Source organism: Hemibagrus wyckioides, linkage group LG05 (assembly GCF_019097595.1).
Source record: "Hemibagrus wyckioides isolate EC202008001 linkage group LG05, SWU_Hwy_1.0, whole genome shotgun sequence".
Lineage (NCBI taxonomy): Eukaryota > Metazoa > Chordata > Actinopteri > Siluriformes > Bagridae > Hemibagrus > Hemibagrus wyckioides.
This window is the reverse complement of record NC_080714.1, coordinates 6,983,908-6,995,800: the sequence shown is the minus strand read 5'-3', so window position 1 is coordinate 6,995,800 and position 11,893 is coordinate 6,983,908. Positions and strand designations below refer to the sequence as shown.

The 11,893-nt window shown below is 41.5% G+C and overlaps 1 protein-coding gene across 1 annotated transcript; it reads right to left on the bottom strand.

Moving 5' to 3' along the window:
- Window positions 1-510: 510 nt before the first annotated feature.
- Window positions 511-10,669, bottom strand: rad21l1 (RAD21 cohesin complex component like 1). The gene is made up of 14 exons (XM_058389089.1): window positions 10,478-10,669; window positions 9,989-10,166; window positions 9,769-9,898; window positions 8,375-8,474; window positions 8,165-8,268; window positions 7,417-7,521; window positions 7,059-7,163; window positions 6,632-6,748; window positions 6,040-6,269; window positions 5,302-5,398; window positions 5,072-5,208; window positions 4,192-4,299; window positions 3,933-4,010; window positions 511-1,221 (listed from the first exon to the last, which is right to left on the bottom strand). Exons 2-14 carry the CDS (start codon window positions 10,133-10,135, stop codon window positions 1,030-1,032), a joined length of 1,650 nt encoding a protein of 549 aa, XP_058245072.1. The 5' UTR covers window positions 10,136-10,166; window positions 10,478-10,669; the 3' UTR covers window positions 511-1,029.
- Window positions 10,670-11,893: the final 1,224 nt, after the last annotated feature.

The following is an 11,893-nucleotide window of genomic DNA, read 5'->3' as shown; positions in this document are numbered from 1 at the left end:
CTTCCCAGAAGAGTTGAAGCTGTTATAGCTGCAAAGGGCAGGCCAACTTTATATTACATTCATGCATGTAAAGGCAGACGTCAGAGTTTTGGGGCTCTAATTCATCCCAGGCACTGATGTTGGACGAGAAGGCCTGGCTCGCAGTCTCCGCTCTAATTCATTCCAATGTTGTTCTATCGGGTTGAGGTCAGGACTCTGTGCAGGCCGGTCAGGTTCCTCCACACCAAATTCGCTCATCCATGTCTTTATGGACCTTGCTTTATGCACTGGCGTGTGGTTCCCACAAAGTTGGGAGCATGAATTTGTCCAAAATGTCTTGGTATGCTGAAGCATTAAGAGTTCTATTCACTGGGGCCAAGACCAACCCCTGAATTCAATGATTTGGAGGGGTGTCCCAAAACCTTTGGTAATATAGTGCATCAATGAATTAAGTTTAATCCAAAAAAAAGTGGAAACAGCATTTCATTATAAAATGATGTTTAAAAAGATCATGTTCGAGGTGGATTTCTCACTATAAGACTCAACAGTCAAGACTAATATTTTATTTTTATTTTTTTTTTAGATCTGGTATTAAGAAATGTAGTCCTCATTTTGTCTCATATCATCTAATAAAACTACTGGGTATTTACACAATAACCATGAATAAATTTGTTATTTCACAAAATATCAAGGAACACCACCAAATTTACCTTTACACACATCATAAATAGACCAAACATTTGAATAAGTTAACTCGGTTTCCATAAAATAAGAACATATTGAATACATAGATAAACAAAACATAACCCATAGGTAATAGGTCAGAAGCAACCTTGCAGAACAAACCCAACTGTTCTCTCTCTCACACTCACACACACCTTACTGGTTAAGTCTGAATAGCAGAACGGTGAAGAAACAGTGCAGTTGCTTTTCTTAAAACATTAAGACATTTTATGTTGATTAACTGACCCTTTAAGTTGCTCCTTAAAAATTCTATGGCTTAAATACTCCTCCGGTGAATGAAGTGGCACAGAAGAAGTAATCACTATCCTAAAGCTTCTGAAAAAGGGGACCAGGAGTGACGATGATGTCACTGAAGGGGGCACTCTGGTGCAAGCCTATGGCCTGCTGTTTCTTCAGCACCAGCAGACAGAAGAATATGGCCGCTGCTTTGGATCGATTGCAATTCTCACACATTTCATGAAGACTGAATGTGGCATCAGGGCTGCTGTTCTGCATCTGCTGTTATGATAAATATCATTAATAGAAATGCTGTTCCATACACATTACAAACACACACAGATACATACACCGATCAGCCATAACATTATGAGCAGCGACAGGTGAAGTGAATATCACTGATGATCTCCTCATCATGGCACCTGTTAGTGGGTGGGATATATTAGGCAGCAAGTGAACATTTTGTCCTCAAAGTTGATGTGTTAGAAGCATGAAAAATGGGCAAGCGTAAGGATTTGAGCGAGTTTGACAAACGGCCAAATTGTGATGGCTAGACGACTGGATCAGAGCATCTCCAAAATTGCAGCTCTTGTGGGGTGTTCCCGGTCTGCAGTGGCCAGTATCTATCAAAAGTGGTCCAAGGAAGGAACAGTGGTGAACCGGCGACAGGGTCATGGGCGGCCAAGACTCATTGATGCACGTGAGGAGCGAAGGCTGGCCCGTGTGATTCGATCCAACAGACAAGCTACTGTTGCTCAAATTGCTGAAGATGTTAATGCTGGTTCTGACAGATGTCGTTCACACAGTGCATGACGGGTCAGGGCTGTTTTTGGCAGCAAAAGGGGGACCATAATATTATGCAGGTGGTCAAAATGTTATGTCTGGTCGGTGTATGTTCAATAATGCTACTGTTTCAGCATATGATCCTGAATAACAATCAATATGTGGCATTTCTGCCCTCAAACCTTATACATGTTTAGACTTACACTATATTGCCAAAAGTATTCGCTCACCTGCCTTGACTCGCATATGAACTTAAGTGACATCCCATTCCTAATCCATAGGGTTCAATATGACGTCGGTCCACCCTTTGCAGCTATAACAGCTTCAACTCTTCTGGGAAGGCTGTCCACAAGGTTTAGGAATGTGTTTATGGGAATTTTTGACCATTCTTCCAGAAGCGCATTTGTGAGGTCAGACACTGATGTTGGACGAGAAGTCCTGGCTCTCAGTCTCCGCTCTAATTCATCCCAAAGGTGTTCTATCGGGTTGAGGTCAGGACTCTGTGCAGGCCAGTCAAGTTCATCCACACCAGACTCTGTCATCCATGTCTTTATGGACCTTGCTTTGGTCACTGGTGCACAGTCATGTTGGAAGAGGAAGGGGCCAGCTCCAAACTGTTCCCACAAAGTTGGGAGCATGGAATTGTCCAAAATGTCTTGGTATGCTGAAGCATTCAGAGTTCCTTTCACTGGAACTAAGGGGCCAAGCCCAGCTCCTGAAAAACAACCCCACACCATAATCCCCCCTCCACCAAACTTTACACTTGGCACAATGCAGTCAGACAAGTACCGTTCTCCTGGCAACCGCCAAACCCAGACTCGTCCATCAGATTGCCAGATGGAGAAGCGCGATTCGTCACTCCAGAGAACACGTCTCCACTGCTCTAGAGTCCAGTGGCGGCGTTCTTTACACCACTGCATCCGACGCTTTGCATTGCACTTGGTGATGTATGGCTTGGATGCAGCTGCTCGGCCATGGAAACCCATTCCATGAAGCTCTCTGCGCACTGTTCTTGAGCTAATCTGAAGGCCACATGAAGTTTGGAGGTCTGTAGCGATTGACTCTGCAGAAAGTTGGCGACCTCTTCGCACTATGCGCCTCAGCATCCGCTGACCCCGCTCTGTCAGTTTACGTGGCCTACCACTTCGTGGCTGAGTTGCTGTCGTTCCCAAACACTTCCACGTTCTTATAATACAGCTGACAGTTGACTGTGGAATATTTAGGAGTGAGGAAATTTCACGACTGGATTTGTTGCACAGGTGGCATCCTATCACAGTTCCACGCTGGAATTCACTGAGCTCCTGAGAGCGACCCATTCTTTCACAAATGTTTGTAAAAACAGTCTGCATGCCTAGGTGCTTGATTTTATACACCTGTGGCCATGGAAGTGATTGGAACACCTGATTCTGATTATTTGGATGGGTGAGCGAAAATTTTCGGCAATATAGTGTATATATTTGTTGCTGTTCACAATACAACACAGAATTTGGTGGGAATGCTGGACTCAAAGCTCCAGAATGCAATGCAGCTATACAAACAAGTGGCACTATGCTACAGCAGAGACTTGGCTTGTCAAGCAAGCAATCTCTGTGATGACAGACAGAGTGGCGTTAATGCTGGAACCTGATTAGTTTGAGCAGAGAGTACAGATGATATGAAGAGGGAGCTGGATAGTCTAAAGGACTAAAGCACTGCTGGTATAGATGAAGCAAATCCCACTGCTGTTAAGAAGCCATTAATTAAATTGAACAGACCAACATGTCGATAAGATGCTTACACTAATGGAGGCAAATTAGAATTTTATTTCAAAGTAAATCTTGGATGCCACTAAAGATCACACAATAATTATAAAGATTAATATGGATGGCTTTTTCTTTTAAGGCTAACCAGCCTTCTTACAATGAGGGGTGTGATGCACTTCTTCAGTTTTGTGCAAACATTTTTGACGAATGACAAATGATGCCACACCTAACTGGAATTATCAGACAGGCACCATAAGATATCCAATTATAGAAATACTGTACATGCGTGCATGCCTTTCATTTTGTTTGTTAAATATGTGCTTATTTTTAATTCCTCATTCCTGATTTTGTTTATTTTTGTATGGGATAACTGGTGCCCTATATGATCATCCTATTTAGTCCTCCAGGCCTGCATCAGAAACAAACCACACAGACCAATTCCTGTGGACAGAGTTGGGACTATCTTACTCTCATGGCCTGAAGGAGATTCTGTGCTCGACTAGTCATTCTCTTCTCCTCCACATTCTGGCTGTCCAAGGCAGAGTACTGAAATGAAAAATGAAATGGTATGATCGATTACTGAAATCCGCTTCAAAGAAGAGTGGGCATGTGTTTGTACAAGAGAGGGAGAAAGAGTGTCCTCTCCTGGACACAAGTAATAAACTCATGTTCTGCTTCACACCAGTACAGAGTGTGAGAATGGGCGTGAGAGGACATTTTGTACTACCTGTGTCTGTGTGTGCATCCGTGGAGTTTCACTGTCAATTCCAGATGGATGGACCAGCATTGACTCCTCAGAAAACGGCTCTGGATGCGACACCTCCAACCTGCTTTCCTGTAGGAGAGGGAAAAGAGGAAAATGAGAACACATGCAAGGAAAAGGGGGTGTATATGCAGGGGGTGAACTGAATATAACAGGTCTCATTTTTAAACAGATTCTGATTAAGGCTTTTAGAATATTTAAATCAATAAGCCAAAAAACTACATAACACACATTAAGCACGACCAATGTATTATTACAACCTATAGTGGCCATGAAGACTTTTGGCATTTAAAACAACAGCACATTAAAACAAAATCCTGCAAGAGGTGAGCTGATTATATCAGATTTTTACATTGCTGAAAAGTACAAAACAGTAGGGGTCTGGCTATTCCAAATTCCCTATAGGTGTGAATTAGTGTTTGAATAGTGCCTTGTGATTGACTAGTGTCAGGTCCACTGTATTCACGCCTTACGTCTGTTATTTCCAGGATGGGATCCTGATACATGACTGTACTGACCAGGATAAGGAACTTACTGAAGATGAATGAATATACATTATGTAAGCATATCTAAAAGAAAAACAAATTGTAAACATTAATGGAAAATGATTATACTGCCCCCTAGTGAGTAAGAAAACATTACAATTTTTCACCATGTGTGATTTGTAATGATAGCTCTACTGTTTTGTTTTTGGGTTTTTTTTTAAAGTTAATTCTATTTAAGTGTATTTCAACACTATATTAAAATCCAATTTTAATAAAGGTTACAAGAACGTCAACTGTACACAATTTATAGTAACATGTTTAGAGAAACTGCTCAGTTTGAGTGTGTGCACATTTCTAACTTTGGATTCTGGAGGCTCTGTATGTATAAAAGATGGTTTGATAAAGCTGGATGCCTCCGCTGCCCTGTTTTGTTCCACATACTCCTGCAGTAAGCTCATCTCGTCCATCATAGGCACACCGCTGCTCTCAGTTTCATCTGCACATACACACAGCAACAGAAAAGCACTTTTATTAGCGGGACATAACACTTCAGTAGCTGTGTAGCTGCTGTGATGGTCATGTGCATTACCCTCTCTCATCTGCTCCCTCATGTCCTTGGGGTCACTTTCATCTCCAGCCTCTCTGACTGGCCCCATTTTTCCAGGTAACACATCTCTAGGGAAGAGCTAGATGAGAGAGAGGGAAGGACATTTAACCAGGGTGCACTGCTGCATTACACTGACAGAGCTATTACCCAGAATCCACCACTTTGACAAAATAATAATAGCTAAGCACTTTCACTGGATAAACTAAACCAAAAATATAGACATGAATGGCTGTACATCTTGCTAAGTCAGTATGACATGACCTCAGGTTTCAAAATCAATACACATTTTACACAGAATGTGAATATCTTCCTTAAGGTGTTGCTTTTGGGAAACTTGGCATATGTCTACAATATATGCTTATAATTCAGCATCCTTGAGTTTATTATTCATAAATGCTAAAAGGTGAAATGAGCTGAACTGCTAAATATCAACTTCAACCCACAGGGAATACATTGCCCGCTGTTGAACGCTGAGTTCAGACTTTGAGGTACTTATTGTGTTCTTGCATGTAGTAATTATGGAGAGCACAGAATAGAATGTGGGAGGCCAGACACGTGGGCAGACACTGATTACTGGTCGGACTGCATTACAATGACCACCTGTCGCTAACATGACAACCAAACCATGCGAGTGTTCAAGGATCTGCAAATCTAGAAATGCAAATCTCTAAACATTTTCTGATGAAATCTCCAGAAATCTATAAAGCCTGTGTATGTTACCTTCTGCAAGTTTCTATCCATGACAGGAGTACAGAAATGTGAAAACAGATAATCCACCCCTCCATTTTCCTTCCAGTCCATGAGTTGCCGTGTGGGTGGAGCTATGTCAAGTGTGGTCAGAATGTCAGAGCATTCAACTAGCTGGGCTTTGATGGCTTCATTAGAAAGCTCCTTAGATTGGTCTACCACCAGCTTCCTTTTCCTGCTCCCTTTCTTCCTCTCTGAAGAGGCTGAGAATAATAATCAAGATGTGATTAAATAAATTGCTCAAAGGATCAAGATGGATTGAAAAACAGACAGGGTGTTTCCACCAGGGCTTTTCTTATACTGAATGTCATCAGTTGGTACTAGCATCACAAAACTTTTTCTTTCTTTTTTTTTGCTATTTATTTTTATGCAGTAGAAGCATGCATCCAGCTGTGGGATGCTGAACCACAACAGCATCAATGCAAATATTATTGCTAATATTCTGAATAAGGTCTGAATTGAAGGCTTGGTGCACACAGATAATGCTGCCTGATCAAGGTTACTGAACTCCCAAGATATCTTCCACTCTAAACCAGATTGTTACATTCTTGGATTAGAGACATACGTGTAACAGCCACAGGTTCAAGCGCAAAGCCTTCCTCAGCATTCTCCAGAAGTGTGGTCTCATTCAGTGTGGGAGTCTCTGGCCATGCCTTTGAAGTTGATATGGAAGGCTCTGGAGCTGGATAAGCACAAAAGGAAAATCACATTCTGAGACAAATGGCATTCTTCTTTTAAACATGGACCACTAGCCCATATTTTGTTTCCACTTGACATCCAATTTTCAGGATTATGAACTAAGACCACACTGTGATCCATTTTCGATAATCCATTAGTATTGAATTCATTCTTCATTACTGCAATACACATAGTTACCACGGAGAGGTGCACAACAACTTTCTTTACAGCAGACCACAAAACCAAGTCGATTCGTTTCATACACAATATGACAACATGAAAAATGAGCAATATAGAATAAAGGCACTAATTACCAGTAGGATTAATAGCAGTCGGTGGAGGTGTTGCAGGGATCTCAGTAGGTGATTCACCATAGGAATCAGTGAGCAGTGCATTCTCATTCGCATTTGCTATGAAATCTGGACAAGAAACAAAGTCTTAAGAACAGGCTCCCAGAGCATCATAGATCAAGAAGTGTATTTGGTTTGCCAAATTTAATTTTCTGGTAGTCATTTAAATAAAAAATGTCTATACATAGATACACACACTAGAGTTTGCACATGCATGCATTTACATAATCAAGCTAAGAATATATGCATACACTTATACATGAATTACATACTGCTATAAACAATTTTAATGTGAGCAGTGATGTGTAAAGAAGGTCATTACCAACAAGATCAAAAGCCATGCCCTCATCACCGAATGCATCACCGATTGCCCCTAGACTTTGGAAACTTGTATCAAACAGTCCCTGATGAGACTGGGTTTCATCTCCTGAAAAAAAAACATTCAACAATAAAACCCAGATATGTGCCAGTGCATGCACTACTGGATTTTCCATTAGATTAGGCTCTAATAATATACACTAATAAGGCATAACATTATGACCACACACCTAATATTGTGTTTTTCCCCTTTTTGTTACAAAAAAAGCCCTGACTCTTCATGCACTGTGTATTCTGACACCTTTCTATCAGAACTTCTTCAGCAAACTGAGCAACAGTAGACTGTCTGTTGGATCGGCTCACATGGGCCAGCCTTCGCTGCTCACGAGCATCAATGAGCCTTGGCCGTTCATGACCCTGTCAACGGTTCACCACTGTTCCTTCCTTGGACCACTTTTGATAGATACTGACTACTGCAGACCGGGAACACCCCACAAGAGCTGCAGTTTCGGAGATGATCTGATCCAGTCGTCTAGCCATCACAATTTGGTCCTTGTCAAACTCGCTCAAATCTTTACGCTTGTCCATTTTTCCTGCTTCTAACACATCAACTTTGAGGACAAAATGTTCACTTGCTGCCTAATATATCCCACCCACTAACAGGGGCCATGATGAGGAGATCATCAGTGTTATTCACTTCACCTGTCAGTGCTCACAATGTTATGCCTGATCAGTGTATATATAACTCTTACCCAAGTCATCCATGGCTAGAAAACTGTTTCCAAAGTTTTCCTTCATAGTGATTTCCTCTGTGCGGCTCTGGTTCAGTGAAAAGTGATCTACTACATCAATAGTGCTGCATAAGAAAACAAACACAATAAAATCACTTCAATGTTGCAGTTAGGAGAAAGATGGGTAAAAATTCAAGACAAGAAATGTCTTGTCTTTGGCAAACACTGTACTTGAGATCAGGCAGCTGTGACTCAAAGTCAGGGAAATCCTCAGGCAGGGTAATGGCTTTAACCATAGCTTCCATCCCTTCCTCAGGCAGATCCAGTTGTCCTGTTATGTCAAAACAAACAAATGACAATGATTTTTAAACTTCATGCTCAGTTGTGTCCCAAATTTTCTGTGATACTGAAGACAAACAATTCTACCTGTTTGACATAACATGCCTAATCAATCTTGAGGATGTGGATTAAAAAAATATTAGGAAGTGCACAAAAAATTGTCATCAAGGCACCCGGTGTATTTATGGGGTTTGGGGTCACTTCCAAACTGACCTTTGAGAACATGACAACTCTAAATTCCACCAAAATTGTTGGAAATAACCAATGAATAAACAGCTTTAGTATGTACAGTTCTAGTCCTACCCTTCTCACACACCCCATCGTTTATTTACTAACCAAAGTGATTGATTTTTTCCCACTGATTTCAACCAGCAATGTATTAGTTATTGAAAATAAGTGATCTAGGAGAAATGTATTCCAACAAGTCATTTATTTCCACTAACCACATTAAGCACCGAATAAGTAACCAGCCCTGTGGCTCATTCACTATAATTCTTTCAACATCCTGTCATCTAACACAGATACCCCCTGGTTCTTCCAGGTCAGGCTTAAAATGCCTCCAGTACATATTTTTTAGCAACTTCCTGTACACTACTGATGTGTAATCGTACAGAAAGGCAAACATACACTATACTGCCAAAGGTTTTGTGCCTTTACATGCACATAAATTTAATATGGAGTTGGCCTGCCTTTGCAACTATAACAGCTTCAACTCTTCTGGGAAGGGTTTCCACAAGGTTTAGAAGTGTGTTTATGGGAATTTTTGACCATTCCTCAAGGAGCATCTACGAGGTCAGGCACTGATGGCAGACGAGAAGGTCTGGCTCACCGTCTCCGCTCTAATTCATCCCAAAGGTGTTCTATCAGGTTGAGGTCAGGACTCTGTGAAGTTCCTCCACACCAAACTCACTCATCCAGGTCTTTATGGACTCTTGCTTTGTGCACTGGTGTGCAGTCATGTTGGAACAATTAGGGGTCATCCCCAAACTGTTCCCACAAAGTTAGAAGCATGAAATTGTCTTGGTACGCTGAAACATTAAGAGTTCCTTTCACTGGAACTAAGGGGTCAAGCCCAACCTGAATTCAACGATTTGGAGGGGTGTCCCAAAACTTTTGGCAATATAGTGTATGTTGAATAATAAATCAGTTCGTTTTGGAGAAAACAGCTGATTAGGAGTCTTTTAATAGACCTTTTTCTTAGTGTGATGGCTGCATGATAAGGTGGTTTGTCTGCTGGTTGACATTTTACAGTGGAATCAGAAGCAAAATGCCGGATCTGTGATCACCTGGTCGGAAAGCCACTTTGATTTTAACCACAGCATCGTTGCAGTCTGCAAGGAGATATTTGGCTTTCCTGGAGTAGATCCGCACAACACCCAAGAGCAGGTGACCTGAAGTCCGCAGCCCAATCTTTATCTGTCCAAAAAAACATAGATACACAACACGAAGGTAAGCGGTCAGCGCATTTTCATCACTTTTCAAATAAAATGCCTGAATATGGAGCACCTGAGGAGAAATAATATTCTCTATAGTCGCCTCTAGGTTACATTCAAACACATGGGCTTTGGTGATCTTCTTTTCCCAGTGGGCAGCAAGCCAGATCCTGGCCAGAGGTCCACGTTTGGAGGTGAAGAGTTGTGTGAAGAAATCCATGGTCAGTGGATCTCATTTAAAAGTGAGACACCTGTAAACAAGAAGACGGAGTTAGCTCTCTGTTCAATAAATGTTCTTGGTTTTCTTCGTTTATCTCTGAAATTCTCTCATTTAAGAATCAACTGTATATCTTGAAAGGGTTAATAATCTGTTTATTTATTCAAATGTCAACGCATCCAAGAGCGCGCGAGACACTTGAGCTAGCTAGCCTAGTATGCTAACATGAGTATGTTCGGTTAGTTAGCTGGATAATTCAGGTATTTACACTATATTAAAATCGATACGTGGGATTCTGACTAAACATATTTGTCATTGTAAATGGTTTACTTCACCAGTTCTTACCCTGAAGTGAATAAATTTATTGACAGGATGACTGATATCAACGCTGACGCTGAAAGGAGAAAATGCGCGCGCGTCCCGCCAATTTTGACAGTTCATGTTCACGAGCCCTGAGACTGAAACTCAAACTTTTATTAAAATGTTACGGGGTGGGCGGAAAAACTACGCTGTTTTATCTTCGTCTAAAGTGGCTTGCTTTCTGTTAGCTCTTTAATGTAATGTGACAGCCTTGTTCGAGCCTCTGTTTGGAAATTTACAACAAACAACGTTGACACTCAGGTGAATCCCAGGGAAAACATTGGGCGTGTCTTATGAGAAGACCTTCTGGCAATCATTCAGGGCATCATCCAATCATATCGGGTTATGGTTGAGCCAATCAAAATGTGCTAAACCTTAGCAACTCGAGGAAACAGTATTTCTGTATTTATTCATACAAAAAATGATATATCAAAAAATATAGAATTATCCATAATATTCTCCTTTATCCATCTATCAGAATGTAAAAACGCGTCGTAATTTAGTACTCCGTCAAACAGAAGTCTAAAGGGTTTGTTTGTTTTTGTTTGTTTGTTTTGATTCATTCACACTCAGTCTGCTTTGTTCTGGTCAGGCTTGCAGTGCATCTGGACCTTATCCTGGGAATACAGATCACAAAGCAGGAGAATTCATACACACCTAGTTACAATTCAGAGTCACTTACATACAGTATACACCGATCAGCCATAACATTATGAACACTGACAGGTGAAGTGAATAAGACTGATTATCTCCTCATCATGGCACCTGTTAGTGGATGGGATATATTAGGCAACAAGTAAACAACTTGTCCCCAAAATTTTTTTTTTTTTTAGAAACAGCACAGTGAAATTCTTTCTTCACATGTCCCATCCTTAGAGGTTGGGGTCAGAGTACAGGATCAGCCATGATACAGCACCCCTGGAGCAGAGAGAGTTAAAGGCCTTACTTAAGGGCTCAATGGTGACAAGTTAGCATTGCAGGGGCTTGAACCCCTGATCTTCTGGGCAACAACCCAGAGCCTTAACCACTTGAGCCAACACAAGTTAGGTTAGAAGCAGGAAAAATGGGCAAGTGTAAGGAATTTGAGCGGGTTTGACAAAGGGCCAAATTGTGATGGTTAGACGATTGGATCAGAGCATCTCCACAACTGTCGCTCTTGTCGGGTGTTCCCGGTCTGCAGTGGTCATTATCTATCAAAAGTATCCTTTAAGTCCTGTACGTTGTGTGGTGGGTCCAGGGGATGCCGCTGCTGCTAACATCTTGGTGCCAGATACCACAGCACACCTTCAGGGATCTAGAGGCAGCTCTTGTGGGGTGTTCCTGGTCTGCAGTGGTCAGTATCTATGAAAAGTATCCATTAAGTCATGTAAGTATTCAATGGAGGCCCCACCTAGCAACTTA